Below are 17,645 nucleotides of genomic sequence, written 5' to 3' on the forward strand. Positions count from 1 at the left end.
TGAACTTTTGGGTATATTTAGGCCCCCCAACAAACACCCACCCTCGATACGCCCCTGCTGCATTTTGAAGTGAATTCTTAAACAATTTTTTTACAAAGAAAAAATCTATATTTATTTATTCTTCCTACATTAATTTCATCTATATTCTATCTACTTAATATCACTTAAACTATTTTGTACAGTACAAAATGTACATTCTTTGTTATGTTTAAAGATTTTAGTAAATCTTTATTCATTTTTTTTCGCTTTCGCTAAAAAGATTAATTTCCACAAAAAAATCATTTTGTTTTATTTACCCCAAATGTTATAAAAGAATATAATTTTGATTTTTTTAAATTTATCCAGATAATTAAAAATTGATGCAATAAGATCTTAAAACGCTTTACTTATAGAAGGATCACATTAATACGCGGGCTATGCAGTCACATTCACTCCAAAACTCACCCGATTTCATCTCTGATCATGCATTTAGATGCAACCATTGCCCCAGCAGGCACACCAGGGTATCTTTCCACCAGCATGGGAATTGATGGAGATACGGCGTGACTTCTGGGAACGTGTACTGACGCTGGCTGATGATTCCCGCGACGAGGCCACACTATTTCTTTCACCGGATGTGAATCCCAAAACATCATCTGAAAGTGGGTTGTGGGAGTTTCGATCGGAAATACGATGTGTGCGCTTCTTTGATTTATGTTTGGGTACTTCGCTGTTTTTCCGGTGGTGCTGATCACCCGAAGATGGTCCAGGAGCCGGAGTGGCACTTGAAGAGTCACCACTAACGCGTTCTGCGGCAGATGGAACCTTTATGGTGGAACTATTGGAAGCCTCATTTGGGAGCTCTTCGTTCTTTTTTCCATTGAAATATAGAGAAACACGCCGAGATTTCCGTCGACTCTCTTCAGACGATGATGGGCAGTTTGGTGTCTTTTCCTGCTGATGAAATGGTCAGGAAATCTCATCAGAGAAATACAAAAATTATTTTTAAAAAATGAATTATTATACCTTCGGTTTATCTATTTTTTCTCCTTCTTGTGCACCTCCTCCTGTATGATTAATTTTATTATTCTCAACTGGCGGCTTCTTCTCTTCAACATTGAGAATCTTCGGTGTTAGAATATGACTAGAGACACATGGTAGATGTGCCAGCAAAAGACTTGGGTCGAAGGTATTCTTTTGCTCATTCTGTGGGAAATTCCTCTTTTCCGGTTGATGAGGATATAAAGCTGAAAGGATAGGCATTGGCTCTGGAGGCCTTAGTTCACTTTGCACCAGAAGTATATCAGGTTTAGAGGCTTCATTGGTTTCTTGTTGATCATTGCATGAGAGCACAAGATTAACCTCTGATCGGAATTTAGTCATTTTTGATGATTCTAAATTTGCCGCGGGAACACATTCTCTGGTTTGATTTTGCATTTGGAGAATACCCTCAGATAATGCCTCAATGTCCTGCAGAAGATCTTCTAGATTTCCTCCTGACTACAAATTTAATCAGAGAATTATAAAATATAAATAAATTCTTAATGTTAAAATTAATTTTAAAAAAATACCTGGAAATTCCTTGTGGGGCTTTGTAATTTTGGTGATTTTCTTCCCTCTCTGGAGCTTTCGGGTACTTCGAGTTTAGAGCACGTACTTTCATCAGGTCTTTCTATAGACTTCTCTAGGTTTTCGTATGGAATTGCCGAGAAGATATTTTCAAAATGTGATAGAGGTGGGCCAACCGACTAAGAAAATATTAAAAAAATAAGATAGTTAGGAAAACTGATAAATTCATTGCAATTAGCAAATTCAGGAAAAAGGAAAATAATTTTTGGGAGATTTTCTGGCAACTTCTGCCAATCCGGATAATTGAATTTAATCTCGAAAATTATTTATTATTAGTCTAATAACAATAAAAAAAAAACATCCAATTGGTCCTTAAAGGGCTAAACTGATGTTCTTATACAAAAAAGATTATTAGAAATTAAAGATATTGGCTCAGAACAGACGGCCGTGGCTTTTGGTTGACGTCTTCGCGATGCAACTTTTTGGATGTGACTTTTTTGCGCAGACATAACCTCAAAGCAACTTTTTTGTGTGCAAAAAAGTGAGAAATACGGGAAAAAATGCATTGCAGTGCCCCCGGGGGGCTTCCCGTATGCTGTTAATGCATTTTCCAGGCGGAAATTTGCACAATTCTGTTTTTTACCACAACAATATTTCGATGCGACTTTTTTGACACTTGGATGCGACTTTTTCGATGTAACTTTTTTGGATGTGACTTTTTTGATGCAACTTTTTAGGGTGTGACTTTTTTGATGCAACTTTTTTTGACACTTGGATGCGACTTTTTCGATGTAACTTTTTTGGGTGTGACTTTTTTGATGCAACTTTTTTGGGTTTGACTTTTTCGAGGAAACTTTTTTCACTTTTTTTTTGAACAAAAAAAGTTTCCTAGAAAAAGTCACACCCAAAAAGTCACAACCAAAAAAGTTACATCGAAAAAGTCGCATCCAAGTGTCAAAAAAAGTTTCCTCGAAAAAGTCAAACCCAAAAAAGTTACATCGAAAAAGTCGCATCCAAGTGTCAAAAAAAGTTGCATCAAAAAAGTCACACCCAAAAAAGTTGCATCAAAAAAGTCACATCCAAAAAAGTTTCCTCGAAAAAGTCACACCCAAAAAAGTTGCATCAAAAAAGTCACACCCAAAAAGTCACATCCAAAAAAGTTACATCGAAAAAGTCGCATCCAAGTGTCAAAAAAGTCGCATCGAAATATTTTTGTGGTAAAAAACAGAATTGTGCAAATTTCCGCCTGGAAAATGCTATAACAGCATATGGGAAGCCCCCCGGGGGCACTGCAACGCATTTTTTCCCGTATTTCTCACTTTTTTGCACACAAAAAAGTTGCTTTGAGGTTATGTCTGCGCAAAAAAGTCACATCCAAAAAGTTGCATCGCGAAGACGTCAACCAAAAGCCACGGCCGTCTGTTCTGAGCCATTACGACACAAATACCTGAAGATCTGTAATTTTGGGGAGATCTGGAGTCTCAGGAGGGGATAGGGCAGAGAAGGCAGATTGATTGTGATGTGGAGATGTATGGGACGAACTTGAGCCACTATATGCGAGATTCTCTTCGGAGACAATGGAAAGATGATCGAACTTTACATGGAGATTGGCTTTCAGATTATTCTGCTCATTTTCAGTTGTCTCCACACCTTCAGCTGGTGCCTCTTCCAATTCTTCAATCACCTCATCTTCCTCTTCCCCACATGTATCACAAGATTCCCCAGAGTCCTCTGAGTCGGAAACATTTTTCCCGCCGTCTTTAATATTCTGCCTCAAGAGTTTATCTAAGCGATCGTACTCATCGCGCAAGCACCAAATCTCTCGTCTTAGCTGATCATTCTCACGCCGCAGCTTCCGAATATCCGACTGACCACGCTCAACTTCGGCATTTATATTGATTGTACGCAAACGAAGTTCCTCATTCTCAAATATCATTCCACGTGATGATTTTCTATCCAACCTGCCCAAGAAGCCAAGATATTAAAATATTCTATACGATATGATCATAATATTATTTCTTATTTATTAATTTATTAGGTAATCAATTTTATTAACATGCCATAGAATTCGTCAATGAAATGTTTGTTTTTAAAAGAAATTGACCTTCTAGTGAGAATATTCTTGTTTATCTCTACATTTGTTAGCTTTATTAGTCATCGTTTTAAAATTATATATATTTTTGTGATTGATTAGGGGAGTAGGTTGAATTTAATTTATAGGATAAAACTACTATAATTTGGTAACAATTAATCAGACATTTATGATCCTTAAAAATTTGTTAATTTAATTCAATAAATAGTTCTTATATAGTTAGATAGATAGGTTTAGTTTTATGCTAAATTATGACTCGCAAAGAACATACTTTCGGTTGGGTTTGAAGTTCGCATGACGACGCCGTTCCCTAAGCATCTTGGCGTAATGTTAAAACCAACGTCCAAGACGGTGAGCGTACAAATGGCAAATACGGCTGAAAGTGAGAAAGACGTGTTGCTCATTAATGACAAAATAAACACACACGTATGCGAAGGCGATTAAATTAAGCAGACGTTAATATTGTGCTAAATGGGAGCCGCCGCGGCGCCCCTGAAAGATTAGTGAGCAATTACAATAGAAAAGGAGGCAATAATTACAAATCTATTGGTTTCTTGTAGGGGAGGACGGTTCAATTTGGACCTCCAAAGGTCTGCATAGTGTGCAAAAAACGTTATAAATAAAAAAACAAAATATTTTAAAATTTGATAGCATTTAAAAGTTCATTTAATGTCCTAATTGTTCTTATTTTCTTCAACAGAGCATGGAAATTCATTGAGAGAAAATTGACTCAATATTGAGTTAATGTAAGTCTGCTTAGAGAAACAATTATATTGATCTACCTATCAGATTTAACAAGAGATTGATCAATCCTTGGTCAATAACTGTTTAATAAATTGACTATAAATGAATTTATCCATTTAATTGAATCAATCATAATTGAGCATTGGCTTATAAATGTTTATAACTCAGGGTAAGAATGGTTAAAGGAGATCTCTAGAATTATATAATAGCCCCACAACTTATCTATTTTGTAGTTTTTTTTTTTAAATTATTGATTTCAAATTTTATTTCTTTTAAGGATTAAAGATTTTATAGGGTTTATCTCAGAAATATATTATTTTCATTAAATTAAAAAAAAATCATATTGGTAGTATAGCCTTTTCGACTCTCAACCAGTTAAAATTTCTTTGTTTGAAGACATTTTTGTAAACGTTATCGAATTCAAAACACAATGGGAAATGAGAAAATAGTATCAGTACCAGATTAATTTAATTATTTTCTATAAATTTTTTATCCAAATTGTAATCAAATCTATATTTCTTGCTCACTCTATCATAGAATTTTATTCATTTCCTACCGTTTATATCCGTGTGGTTGATTATTATTTCTAAGGAATATGTTATTTCCTCAGGGAAGTTCCATTATTTGCTTTTTTGAGGCGGAAAAATGGTTTTTCATCGTATGTATAAATAGGCATTTTGTGCCCTATATTTGATCACACATTTTCATCCAAAATCCCACACGTACACACACACTTATCCAATAACATTAACTGAAAGTTTTTCCAATTTTCCACTTTTCTCTCACTTTACAGCTTTTTAAATACTTTTCACATGTAACTGACAAAAAAATGTAGTATAGATAAGGTAGTATAAGTGCTATCACGAAGAAGAAAAAATAATTGTTTGAAGATTATTAATTAAAATCGATGAAAGAATGAATATTGATTTTCTTCAACACTTTCAGCACTGCTTTCAACGAAAATTTTTCACACTTTTCACGATCTCACGATACCAAATAATTGTGAAAACGATTGTGAATAGAACTGGTGTGGCAAGATAGGATTTTCATGGATTTTACATTCCTCACTATGCGAAAAAGCAAAAATCAACTGTCGACAGTATTCTCTCCCTCAATTTCATCCTCTCGTTGACTTTTCACTCTCAATATTCCATTGAGAAGGAAAATTTGTTTACTTTGAGTGATGCTTTTTTGTGCGCGCGCCGTCTCTCGCACATGGGACCATGAAAAGCCGCCATGTAATAATCTTATTTTAGATAAGCAATCGAAGATGATCGTGATTTCTGCGCAGAAACATCTTTATTGCAAACTAAACTCACACGCAGCGTTGCTTTCTGCTGCTGCTCATTCAAAATCAGTGGCACAATGATCTCAAGTCAAGAGACATTTGTATTTCATCTCAAGTGGTTCAGAGGAGGAGAATATGCGAGAATGCATATGTCATTTCAAGTGGTAGCGAACTCCTTCAAATCCAACAAAGATGTTGCCATATTTTCTCTCAATTAGCCAAAATTAATTGCTGAAATATGCAAAAATTCACATTTAATTTACACTCCTCTGATACACCCAAAAGCAGACACTGAGAAAACAGATAAAGGTGTGGGTTAACACAAAAAAGAATTTATTATTTTTGCATAATTTAAAGTAACTGATCTTGAATGTATATATATTATCCGTTCGTGTTGTCTTTCAGTTCATTTTCTTCGTTTGAAAATCATTTTCATGCTCATCTTGGTTGTTTGGTCCACTTTCATTGTCTATGTCATCTTTTTTAATGTTTCTTTCACCTTCTAAATCACTTTCATCTGTCGCAGCTGGGTGATCATCTTCAGATTCTGAAAGAAAAAAATGAATTATCAAATTATTTTAAGAAAATATATCAAAAACAGAAGGATATCTGCCAGGCTACTGGGGTGAATGTTAACCCTTTCGTGACCGTATCATACATAGAAATTTGCGATTTTTTTATCACAATATTTCTTCTGCGAATGCTCTCAAAGGATATTTCTGAGTTCAACAAACGTATTCTTTGGATCTCAATGAACCCGAAGAGGTTAATTCAGATTTGTCTATTGTACAATTTTTAGCACGTTAGGCAAATTTTCTTTGCTGATTTTAAGGGCATAAAAATAAAGCAAAAAGAATTTTTTAAACAAAAAATTGAATAGATTCAGTTGAAGGAAAAGAACTTTCGAACTTTTTAAGAGAAACTCTAAGAATTTTGCTTGAGAATTTATTTTAGACGATTTTTATATCAGATTCTATGAATATTTCAAAATGAATTCTAATCATGTTTTAGGTTAACTGGGTTAACCGCCTAAAGGATTGGCTTAAAGGATTGTCATGTTTAATGCTGAATTATGTCTTTGTGCTCTCTTAAGCTGAACATTTTGAGAGCACAAAAGAACATCAGAAAATTTCAAAGTCGGGAGTTTTGGGCAAAAAAAAAAGTCTTATTTGAGCTGAAAGAAGGAAGTCCTCAAGGGTTAAGTATGTATCTTTTCGCAATAATCAATAGATAATTTTAAAATTAATTAATTTAGTAAATTCACCAGAATTAATTAGGAAAAATTTTATTTAAGCTGTGAAAATGAAAACTTTTTTATCATTACTCTATTGGAAGCTTAGAAAGAGACAAAAAAAAAGTTTTTTCTTCTTCTCTTGATGGAAAATGAAAGAAAAATTCAGACTTTGGACAATCTCTCGTACAATAATGAAAACTCGAGGAAGCATGGACAAAGGGTCTTCTTATCCACTATAATTCAAAGAACCTCAGACAGAATAAACACCGATAAATAATGAATAGATGATGATTGAAAAATTCTTTTGTAAACATGAGTTCGTAGCAAAAAAAAAAGAACACTAAATCACACATAAACATTGGACCTGACGTAGAATTTATGAATATATTTGAATAAGTGTTCCTCTCTGCGCATAAAGCCAGTAAAAAAGAGATCTCAAAGCACAAATAAATCATTCAATTTTTTTTCTTACATAGGATCTTACAATAGTGCTAAAGAAATATTAAACATGTTTTATATTGGGATTACTATACCAGATTCTGATGGAGCTGATTGTGAATCTTTGGATCCACTTGTCTTCTCAGCAGTTTCCTTCTTAACCCGAACTCCTGGACTGCCACCATTTCTTTCAAAATTACTTAAAGATGGGCGTAGTTTTCGTGCAGAATTCATCTGATTGCAGTAAGCACAGACAAAATTTGAGTATTCAAACTCTTCTTGCAGAGCCATTCCTGTTAAAGAAATAAATAAAATAATTAATTCGATCTCAAGATGAAAGTTTTCCAGACAAACGACTGACTGACCGATCGCAAGTTTTCGTTCATTCTCATGCCAAGTTAAAAAAAATGTTTGAAAAAACAAAAATAATTTACCATTGTGTTTAAAGCAGTTCTTGCAAATCATTGCATAGCGTGAAGATGGACCATCGCCAACGAGATAATCCACCATCCGCTCCATCATATTCCTTTCCCGCCAATCAATTAATGGAAAGGGCAAGGGTCGTCCTGATGTACTCGTACGCGGTGTTGTTGCTCTTGCCACGGGTGCTGGAGTTAACGCTGGAGTTGCCGGAGTAGCCGGTAGTTTAGACGATCGCGTTGGAGTCGTGTTCTGGATCGTTGTTTGTGGCCGATAAGGACTTACGTAGTTTACATTGCGAATATGCGGGGTTTCTGATTGCAGAACCATGCGTTTTTCTGCTGTTTTGGGGATTGCAACAGGTGTAGAAACGGGACTCTTTGAATATGAAGGCGTTGCGTGTTTTTCACTGAATCTATCCAGAATTTGTAAAGCCGCCTGAAGAAAAAAATTAAGAGATATTTGAGAACCTTTCTAAAGTTAAAAAAATAAATCTCAAGCAAAAAGAAAATGAACAAGTAACATGTTAATTAAATCGAGTACAGGGGCTACACAATTGAGACATTTTGCCCTATCTATAATTAAAGCGCTCCATAAAAGTGTCTGAAGTGTTAATCAAATTCCATAAATAGAATTTTAATTAATCCTTTTGTTTTCGCAGTTCTTGACCCCAGAATGATTTATTTTATCTAATCAAACAGAAATTTTTTATCATATAGTTTTTAAATTCCAAAGATTTCTAATCATTAACCTGTTGGATTAGAAAATTGAGACACTTCTATCTGTTAAAAGGCCCTCATGTTGATGTATCTGGAAAGCTCCCCATTACTTCTTAGGAAGCAGCTAAACTTGCTCATTATTTTAATATACTTTTACCAACTTACTTTGTACGGTTCATTATTCATGACCATTTCGAGTGTTTGTCTCTTCTTGTCGCGTAATGAATAGAGTTCATCGGACTTTTTGTTCAGCTTTCTGTCATAGTACCAATTGAGCATCCACCGTACTGTGAAGATACTAAAAAAACACAAATAAATTTAACATTTTATTACTTTTATCATCGTAAAAGAAGTTTCTCAAAAAATTGGTAAAAGAACTATACATACACAATGGGAAAGCAGAGAAGAGGCCAACTGTACAAAATTCTCTCTGTCCATGTTTCAGGGAAGAAAAAGAAGTAAAATACACCAAAACAAACTATGAAAATGCCAAAGGAACCCACAATAAAATTTCCCACTAATCTTTTTTGTCGTTTTTGCGTTTCAATCGAATAATTTTCAATCTCAGATATTTTCTTTTCCAGCTTCTCTAGCTGTTGGTAGGAAGATTCCTTTTTCTGTAAGAAATAAAAAAAAACAATATTAAAATTATTAAAATATTAAAATAAATTGTTTGAGATTTTCCCCTGGTGATCCCGTTTCCCTATTTTTATGGTTGGTTAGATCGGGGCTAATAAATTCAGTAAAAAGGAGGCTATTCAGCTATATATGGGAGTTGCCCTGGCTCGAGAAAACTAATTTGACCCGAACGATCTTGTAGAAAATCAATAAAGGATAAGGAATCGCCAAAAAGGCACCACTTTCCAACGAAACATTAATGTGAATGTTTTGAAACATTTAAAAGGAACAAAATTGGTAATGATCGACGATTTCTGGGCATTTTGTAAGGAATATTTGTTGGCTTTATTTTATGTGATCCTAGTATAAACTGGAAAGTTTTTTTTTGGCGATTCCGTATCCTTTTGTCATTCTCTTAGGATCGTGAGGGTCAAAAATATTTTCTCAAGCCAGGAAAACTTCCGTATATAGCTGAATAGACTCCTTTTCAAATCCCGATTTCTTGAAGGGTTAAAGAAAAGCTCAAAATCTTATATTTTCCAACGAGATAGACAAAAGTGGTTTGAGACAAAGTTGTAGGGTAGGAAATTTCCTTCAAGAGTGACCTATCGAGGACAATTTCCTTCCTTTCAGGAATCCTGCAGATTCAGATTTATGCAAATTGACTTAAATAACCCCGGTCTCCCGTAGTCATAAAAGATATAAACACTGCACGTAAATGGGTACACAATTGAACTTTTTTTCTGACTCTTAATTAATATGCAAAAGTTTTGTTTTCCGGGTGTGAAAACAGCCTGAGGGGTCAGTTTTCTGGAACTATCCCTCCTATACTTATACCAAAATACATTTCCGCCCCGTTTAGTTAAATATAGAAATTACACGTTTCACTAAAATAGGATTTATGTGATAAATTATATACTTATGTTGTTACATATTTGTCAAAATTTGCTTACTCGTAATTTTGATATCACAATTCCCATTGCTATGTTTAGATTACTTCTACAATTTAGTGAATACAATCAAAAATGCAAGATGATTCAGTGTGTACACTTTATATTTTCCTGAATTCAGTAATCTTTATAAAAAAAAACTTTTACATTTTTGATAGCACTTTTGAACCGCGAAGCTGTCAGCAGATTTTTTTTCCATGAAGTTTGAACATGACGCTGTTGCTGGTGAAACGTACCAAAATCGCGCATTAGTCGTCTGTTGTCTTAGGAGGAAGATTTCTTAATCGGTCAGTGTTGTTTACTGGGTGCTGTTGTCATAATTTTGTCAGTCATAATTTTTTGATATTTTTTTGCAAATCACGAAATTCACTAAAATCGCAAGCATCAGATATTATATCTACATCCCCGAAGGCTCTTTCAGCAAATAATGATTTACGCGGGAAAAAGCCAAACAATCCAGAAAAGTTGATGGTGAGTTTATTTCAGTGACGTCATATGACGATTTTTTTGTTAATAATTTTGTGAATTTTTTTTATAAAATTTTCCATTAATTCATTCAGATTACGTCAAAAAGAAAACAAAAACAATGGCTTCAGTAGAAGATCAAAATTTACCAAACTCCTTGGAGAAGTTGGAGATTGCCAATGTAAGTGGATTGAGGAGAGTATCAGAGAACCCCTTCTTTGTTCGTCCGGAAGCAGGAACTTCGGAAGCAGACAGCAGTTTGTCGGATCGTCTCTTTGGGACACGATGCAACAGTTGCTCCACTGAATGTGCCTCTACTAGCTCTACTAAACAAAGAAATGAAATTGAGCACACAATAATTAGCAGAAAATGTTTCAAGAAATATACACGGAAGCGAATTCTGAGGGAGCCTATCCTCAAGACAGTCTGCCGATGCATCCACGAAAGGTATACGCCCAACAAGAAGCCAAAAGATGTAGCAGATAGCCAAATTGATATGCAAGATTTGAAGAAATGCTTCGATCTGAGTCGCCTTCTTCCGGAGAACCTTCTCGAATCTGATGAAAAAGCCACAAGGAGGAGAGAATTGAATCAACGACGTCTCAAGCGTCGAGCATCGCAGAGCGAAGATGATGATACAAATCAAGAATTATTCGATGTATCTCCTCACAGCAATTTATGCGTTCCAAGACTTCCTGCAAATGGTTCATCATGCTCACAACAGGCGCGTATTCATGTTGTAGCTGCCACATGTGATGTCACAATCGACGAGTTAGCCAGCTACTTCGAGACATTCGTTCACATACCCAAAAAAATGTCCTCAATGGCTGAAATGATGTACACATAAAACTCGGAAGAAAAATATACATTATTTTCAATTAAAAGATAAATCCCCAAAAGCAACATATCTACATTATGTAGGACATTTTACTCTCATAGAATATTAACTCTAAATTACAAATATTCTTTCACTCACAAGTCAATAAATTTATCTTATTATGGTTATTTGAAATAAAATATTGGCAGAATTTACTCCTAAAAAACATCATCTTTTAAATGGTAATGAGTGTGAGGATTATATTTATAGATTACTGACCTATTTTTCACTTCGGCTGATCCACCGATCATTATAAATTGTTGTTCATTCTCTATAGAAATTCCGGTCTGAAACAAATGTGAGCAAATTTTATGATTTAGGAACACACGTGGTTAGTTGTAGGGTGAAAGGATGAAGGTTTAGTAGAAATTATGCTACATTTCACATAAAATCAACTCATACAAACCTTCGATGATTTTTAATTCTCATCAAAGATTTTTTTTTGCAAAAGAAGATTTTAAAAATTTCAACTCCGTAGTAGGTAGTTTTTCATATAATTTTCTAACTGAAAATATACATACATACATATGTATATATATAAATATGTTTATATTAAAAGAAAAATGTATATATAAAAGGAAAAATAAACAATATAAATAGGCAAAGAAGCTATTTTAGTCGATTTTTCTTCAACGATATATTTGCTTCCGAATTTTCTTTACAATTTCACACTTTTCCCTATATCGGGATAGTCTACGATCGATTTCTAAGCTCTGAATTTTTTTTAAAAAAAATGCTAAAGACATTAAAGAAAATAAAGGAGTTTATGCATTGATATATGAAAAACTTCCTCACTCGTGGAACAATTGGAGCACGCGGTTTATCACAGAATTATAAAAGAATAAGAAATCCCCAAAGATTTTTTTTTCATTTTCATTGTAAATCGATTTAAAAAAAACTTTTAATGATCATAATCGTCAGAACTGGTTTCACCTAACTATTCTTAAAAGCCTGATAGTTTAAAATATTTAGAAGGGAAAAATATAAAATAAAAGCAATTTTTGCATATATTGTAAAATCTTTGCTGACTTTTTTTTGTCAAAAACAAAGAGATTTTTAAACGATTTCATAAAATTTTTCGATCCTCCAGACTAAAGAGAATTTTTTTTCAAATATCTATGCATAAACTCCTTATTTATTGGTTTATTAATACATTTTTTTACGGGATCGATTACGTTATTAAAAGAAATGTAGGTACCTCTATAAGGCTAAGGAATTAACTTTTTGATCAGACCAATATTTAGGGAAATGATTCATCTCAATCATGCATTATTCTTATGACCGGATTCTACTAAATTTGAATGAAACGTACAAAAAACTAAAAAGGGGGCTATACGCGGAACACGCACAGAACATTTGAGACGAATGAATTCAATGCCAAATGTTGGTCTTTTTCGACTTTCTTGAAATACCAACTAAATGTTTGGGAAATAAAATTTACTTTTCACGTTCTTTTATCTCAATAGATTGTGATGATTAAATGTATTTTAAAAGTAAAAAGTAGAATAAGAAATTGCAAACAAATTAACCCGGACATGCCTTCTTTCCAGCGTTATATGTTGGTGAGTTCAGTAAAAATTTATCTCTCCCTCTGGGTAATTTTTTTTTAACATTGTGGGAAATAAGTTCTGCTGTTGTCACAAAATTACCAGGCAGGGAATTCCAAAAATATCAAAAGATAAAATGGTAACACCGCCTGAAGAAGATTTTTATTAATCAAACTTTTTTCGCACATACTTTTTTCTCAACACCATGAATAATTTTACTATAAAATTTTCTTTTACGTATCTTGCTTTTTAGCACGCTAACACTCATATATAAGTGTTATAAAACGACTTAGAGCCGGATTGTACGGCAAAAATGGTCAATGAGTAGCAAATCTTGTATATAAAATTAAATAAGAATGGGAAGGAGTTAAATCGGAAAAGGCGTTACAACTTTTCATACCGGATCATACGATACATTTACATTAATTTGTTTATACTTCAAGTCAAGGGAATTCACCTTTTTACTACATAAGCTCTTACGCTAAAAAACTCATTGATCAATGATGGATTGTTAAGTGAAACAAATTACAATTGCGTGATTTGAGTCATTGGAATTTTCGGGATTTTTCCATATAATTGATCGAATTGATCATCTGAAAATAGAAGCTAAAAGAAGTCTTTTCAATTTCCCAATGCTTCAAAAAATCTACTTATTCGACGTACATATAATTTGTGAGTGAAAATTATTAAAAGAAATTTAATAAGAAAATACATTTACCTTGCAATCTCCAAAAATTTTTATGACAAAAATTTCGGCGCCAGTACATGACTGGGAAAAAATATAAAAGCCAAAGAGAGAATATTGCAATTAAAATGTACATTGAATTGTCTTCGTAAAGTCGTAAAAATTACTTCACAGAAGGAATTTTTTTGCATTTTCAATGCACTCAAGAAGTTTAGACATGAAGTGCGGAATAAAAACTTCTGCTGTATATTTTGTATTTTATAAATATACTCACGTACATAATATAATATATACCTACATAGATACGTACATATATATTACTTCCTCAATTAGTTTCTATAAAAGATAGAAATTACAACAATTTTACATTTAATTTAAAACAAGATGAATAAAAGAAAGTAATTTAGGATATTGTATAGAAGCTACGAATAGATTAATAATACAATTAGAAGTAAAATTAAATTTTAAAATTCGGTATTAAGTATAATGTACATAAAATGAGAATAGGTCCTTCGTTACATATAAGTATTTTTTTATTTAAACCAACTTTTAAGTAAGGAAGCATATTTATTAAGAAAAACAGTAACATATTATTTTATTTCAATATATTTTACCCATCATTAAAATAATAGGAGGAACATAAAAAGTTTTGAAAAAATTGCTTTCCTCAAAAATAACAAAAAGAGATTTATTTTATACAAAAAATACGCACATTTACTCTCGCCCTACTCTGTTGAACTTCTTGTATTTCTCTTGCAACCAGATGAAAGTGATTACCACATTGTTTACACATGTTCTCTCTATTGCAGTGTCACCTAAAAGCCAATGGGATGCCAAAAGAATGAGCTAAAGCCACTTGTGAGGGATTTGCTGAAAGATCAGTTAGAAGTTTGTTTAATTTCATGCCTAATTGGGTGGTCTTGTCTTAAAATTGTTAGGAATTTATGTAATGAAGTTACATTTTGCAGCATTTAAGAGAAGACAAATCAAGTGGGAAGAATGATGATTTATGTTCGTTCGTATTTATATATAATTCAATTACTCCCAAAGAATTAATCCAATAACTTTACACTAACAAATACGGAAGAAGTTGTTATCAAATTTGATTAAAGCGGTAGATGTATGGAATGGATTATGTTGGTTCTTCTTATGCTCTGAGGTATGCACAGAAGATTGCAGAAATTTTTCTCTTACGAAGAAACAATGAAGATTCTCCCCATTCTCCCAAAGATAGAGAGTAAAAGATAAAGCCAGCCGAGTATAGCAGACAGTGCAAATTTGCAACAAGCATGTGCGTATAATTTGCATAAGAAACTCAGTCAGATTTTTTAACGTACTTTTCTCTCCTTTTTTTGCTATCTCGGAGGTTTAAATGCTTTTTTTTAGGACTACACATACATATATGTATGTATGTTCAGGCGTATGTAATATGATCAACGAGCCTGCACTGAAGGGCTAAACGAAAAGAATGCAAAGTACATTTTTGAGAATGATTAATAAAAAAATGAAAATAAAATTCATTTCTTAAACTAGGGATAATTTTTTTAAGACAGGATTTAGTTTTTTATGCTGATTTTGAGTTTGTCAAGTTAGGCCAGACTGAATCTGACCTGAAAGTGTTTTTGGAATGATTTTTACTAATTCCTACATTTAAAAAGACTTAATTTTATAATAGTTTAAGAATACACAGGACTAAGTCAGAAGACTTAAGCCTGGATTAAAAAGGCCTAGCTTAAAAATCCTAGGCTCAACTTAAAAGATTTGTAGGCCTGGATTATAAAACTTAAAACTGGCTTAAGTAGCTTTAGCCTAAATTTAAAAGACCTGAGCCTAGACATCCAAAACTTAAACATAATTTTATAATTTAGACATAGCTTAAAAGACTTAGGCCTTGATCAGAATCTTTGGCCTAGCTTATAAAACTTGATGATTCCGAAAAAGTTTGTAAAAAAATGGGAGTCATTAAGGAGTTCATAATTGGCGTTAGGTGCATAAATTACATACAAAATGCTTCAGTTCCGCATGTGAAGCAAGGCGCCACACATACCTGTGTAGTTTAAATAAACATGAATTAAGAGTCGTAATTTTAATTAATTCGAATCTAAGATAGATCCCATCCTATTACTTTTTTCTATCAACTGAGATTGTCCATTATATACGAAGATTGCATATTTTCAGAAATATTTCGCAATTTTAGATAATTGGAGTATTGAAATATAATAAAAAAATCTATAAATAGAATATTTTAAAATTGATTCTCTGTACCCACAAACCAATAATTAAAACAATTCTTTAGCTATATATGTCTACATGAATGTAGGTAGTACGATCAGAGAGAATCTCAATGACTTTCCCCTATGGAAATACTCTCAAAAAATGCGTTTGTAGTGATGGAATAGTGTGTACAGTGGGAAATCGTGAGAGAGCGGGAGAGTAAGAAATGAGTAACGGAGATACGGAAAACGTTAAAAATTATAAAAAGCATTTTACCGTGCAGCTTGGAGTTTAGTTTTGATTTAAACGCTCTCTTGCACTCATCGACTGTAGACGCTGGCATTTTTGCTCCTAAAGGCATGAATTATTCGGCGGTGCCTTACCCCAATAGTTACACACAGTCAGGAGAAAATACGCATGTTTGTGTGAATTTACCCAACATTTTTCCTACTGCTGGAAAATCATTATTAAAAATATATAAAGTGCAGTGAAAAATATTTGAAAAAAATGTTTTTGTTACTTTTGAAAATTTTGTAAAAGAAAAACTTGAAATTGCAAAAGTTCAGAGTGAAATGAAAAGTTTTCGTGTGTCTTGAGATAAAATCAACCCAAAATATTATAAAAATCTCACAGAAACTTTAATATTTCTTATATGAAGTGAAAAGTTATAAATAAGATTTTTCTATTTTTACCGAATTTTATAGTGACAGATACGAAAAAAAGTATTATGTGTTATGGATTAAATATAAATGTGATGAAATATAAATTTCATACATATGCTTCAGTATATATAATTACCTGTGTTTATATACGAAACTTTTACTCTTCAAATATGAATATCAACTTTTATATTGATGACCGATAAGGTGAAGAATGAAGTTTAGAATTTTTTTCTTAGTGTTCAGTGATTGAATCAGTCAGTAAGAACGAAGGAAATAAAATAAATATTGGAAGATATACTGACAATATATCATACATATGTATATATGTATATATAGGTTGGTTATCTCCTCAACCAACTCGCCTAATAGAAATAAATATGTATAGTGGAATTGAGGTGATGAACACGTGAGAAAAAACTCACAGAAGCAATGAATTAGTGAGAGAGGAGAAAATAAGAAAAGACTTGTAGTGAAATGAAAAATCTCTTGTGTGATAAGTGAATTTTACTATTTGGAAAAATATATATTTTTTTACAATGGCACTTGGAGAACTACAGTGTTTTAATTTAAGATATTTTAAAATATCCAGTAGCATCTGGAGAACCTTTAGGAGACGCAGAAGAACACTCTTTAAGCCATTTTGTCGTTCACACTGCAATGGGTCAAATTTGTTAAATATATTAATTATTAGTCTAATAGTACTCAGTAATTTTGTGATTATATCAAAATGTGAACAATGGCACAAGAGGCTAGAGGACAATGAGGATTTTGAGACTCAATCAGAGTCCCTGAGTTCTAGTGATTTGGAGAGACTGCACCAACTCGTTAAAATAGGATTAAACATCACTCACTTACCCAATGTACATCAGGTGAGTTAAAACAATTAACATAAAATAAGAAAAATCTTTATTCTGAAAGAAAGTTTAGAAAATAATTTCTAATAGATCAAAAACCATGAAAGCAATTTATTCCCAAGGAGCTTTTTCCAACAAATTCGGGTCAAAAGCTCTAGAAAATTTGTTTAAGTCATTAGTAAAACGTTTTAATTGTTTTAAATATCCCTATGCGTGTGGTTCAATTATATATTTTAAAAATTCCCTGAAGTCATTATTTCACTGTTGTACATAGAGAGAAATCAAATTGA

General features: G+C 32.9%; 5 protein-coding genes across 12 annotated transcripts in view; 3 read left to right on the plus strand and 2 right to left on the minus strand.

The window, feature by feature from the left end:
- The window catches only part of LOC129792578 (protein phtf), a 295,904-nt gene that overhangs the window by 6,288 nt on the left and 271,971 nt on the right, over window positions 1-17,645 (plus strand). The gene's annotated exons all lie outside the window — the stretch shown is intronic.
- On the minus strand, window positions 86-5,499 carry LOC129792616 (uncharacterized). 3 transcript variants are annotated; one of them, XM_055831852.1, is made up of 6 exons: window positions 4,941-5,499; window positions 3,912-4,016; window positions 2,996-3,509; window positions 1,551-1,727; window positions 1,006-1,479; window positions 86-933 (listed from the first exon to the last, which is right to left on the minus strand). In XM_055831852.1, exons 2-6 carry the CDS (start codon window positions 3,956-3,958, stop codon window positions 469-471), a joined length of 1,677 nt encoding a protein of 558 aa, XP_055687827.1. In that variant the 5' UTR covers window positions 3,959-4,016; window positions 4,941-5,499; the 3' UTR covers window positions 86-468. The 3 variants fall into 3 exon arrangements, with proteins under 3 accessions (XP_055687827.1, XP_055687826.1, XP_055687828.1); XM_055831851.1 differs by having other exon boundaries at window positions 86-936; XM_055831853.1 differs by lacking the exon at window positions 3,912-4,016 and having other exon boundaries at window positions 86-936.
- LOC129792656 (endoplasmic reticulum junction formation protein lunapark-B) lies at window positions 5,985-10,252 on the minus strand. The gene is made up of 6 exons (XM_055831961.1): window positions 10,055-10,252; window positions 8,871-9,100; window positions 8,649-8,781; window positions 7,779-8,202; window positions 7,440-7,637; window positions 5,985-6,219 (listed from the first exon to the last, which is right to left on the minus strand). The coding sequence occupies exons 1-6, from the start codon at window positions 10,079-10,081 to the stop codon at window positions 6,074-6,076; spliced, it is 1,158 nt and encodes a 385-aa protein (XP_055687936.1). The 5' UTR covers window positions 10,082-10,252; the 3' UTR covers window positions 5,985-6,073.
- Window positions 10,322-11,562, plus strand: LOC129792681 (uncharacterized). The gene is made up of 2 exons (XM_055831994.1): window positions 10,322-10,522; window positions 10,612-11,562. The coding sequence occupies exon 2, from the start codon at window positions 10,638-10,640 to the stop codon at window positions 11,361-11,363; it is 726 nt and encodes a 241-aa protein (XP_055687969.1). The 5' UTR covers window positions 10,322-10,522; window positions 10,612-10,637; the 3' UTR covers window positions 11,364-11,562.
- Window positions 16,129-17,645, plus strand: part of LOC129792640 (univin) — a 273,488-nt gene continuing 271,971 nt past the window's right edge. Inside the window, exons 1-2 of one of the 3 annotated variants that reach the window (XM_055831933.1) lie at window positions 16,150-16,705; window positions 16,838-17,370. In XM_055831933.1, coding sequence (XP_055687908.1) covers window positions 17,038-17,370 — 333 coding nt within the window. In that variant the 5' untranslated portion in view covers window positions 16,150-16,705; window positions 16,838-17,037. Of the gene's footprint in view, window positions 17,371-17,645 lie in introns of all 3 variants that reach the window. The other 2 variants (XR_008750818.1, XM_055831932.1) reach the window with 2 other exon arrangements.

The sequence above is a fragment of the Lutzomyia longipalpis genome, chromosome 3 (genome assembly GCF_024334085.1).
Source record: "Lutzomyia longipalpis isolate SR_M1_2022 chromosome 3, ASM2433408v1".
Taxonomy (NCBI): Eukaryota; Metazoa; Arthropoda; class Insecta; order Diptera; family Psychodidae; genus Lutzomyia; species Lutzomyia longipalpis.

Coding starts and splice junctions, on each gene's coding strand:
- LOC129792656 (XM_055831961.1), bottom strand. CDS start 10,081: ATGGGAATTGTGATATCAAAATTACGA. Junction 8,782..8,870: donor CTTCTCTGCTTTCCCATTGT/GTATGTATAGTT, acceptor GTGTTTTTTTAG/TATCTTCACAGTACGGTGGA. Junction 8,203..8,648: donor TGAATAATGAACCGTACAAA/GTAAGTTGGTAA, acceptor TTTTTTCTTCAG/GCGGCTTTACAAATTCTGGA.
- LOC129792616 (XM_055831851.1), bottom strand. CDS start 3,958: ATGCTTAGGGAACGGCGTCGTCATGCGAACTTCAAACCCAACCGAAA. Junction 1,728..2,995: donor CCAAAATTACAGATCTTCAG/GTATTTGTGTCG, acceptor ATATTTTCTTAG/TCGGTTGGCCCACCTCTATC. Junction 937..1,005: donor AAAAAATAGATAAACCGAAG/GTATAATAATTC, acceptor CCATTTCATCAG/CAGGAAAAGACACCAAACTG.
- LOC129792681 (XM_055831994.1), top strand. CDS start 10,638: ATGGCTTCAGTAGAAGATCAAAATTTACCAAACTCCTTGGAGAAGTTG.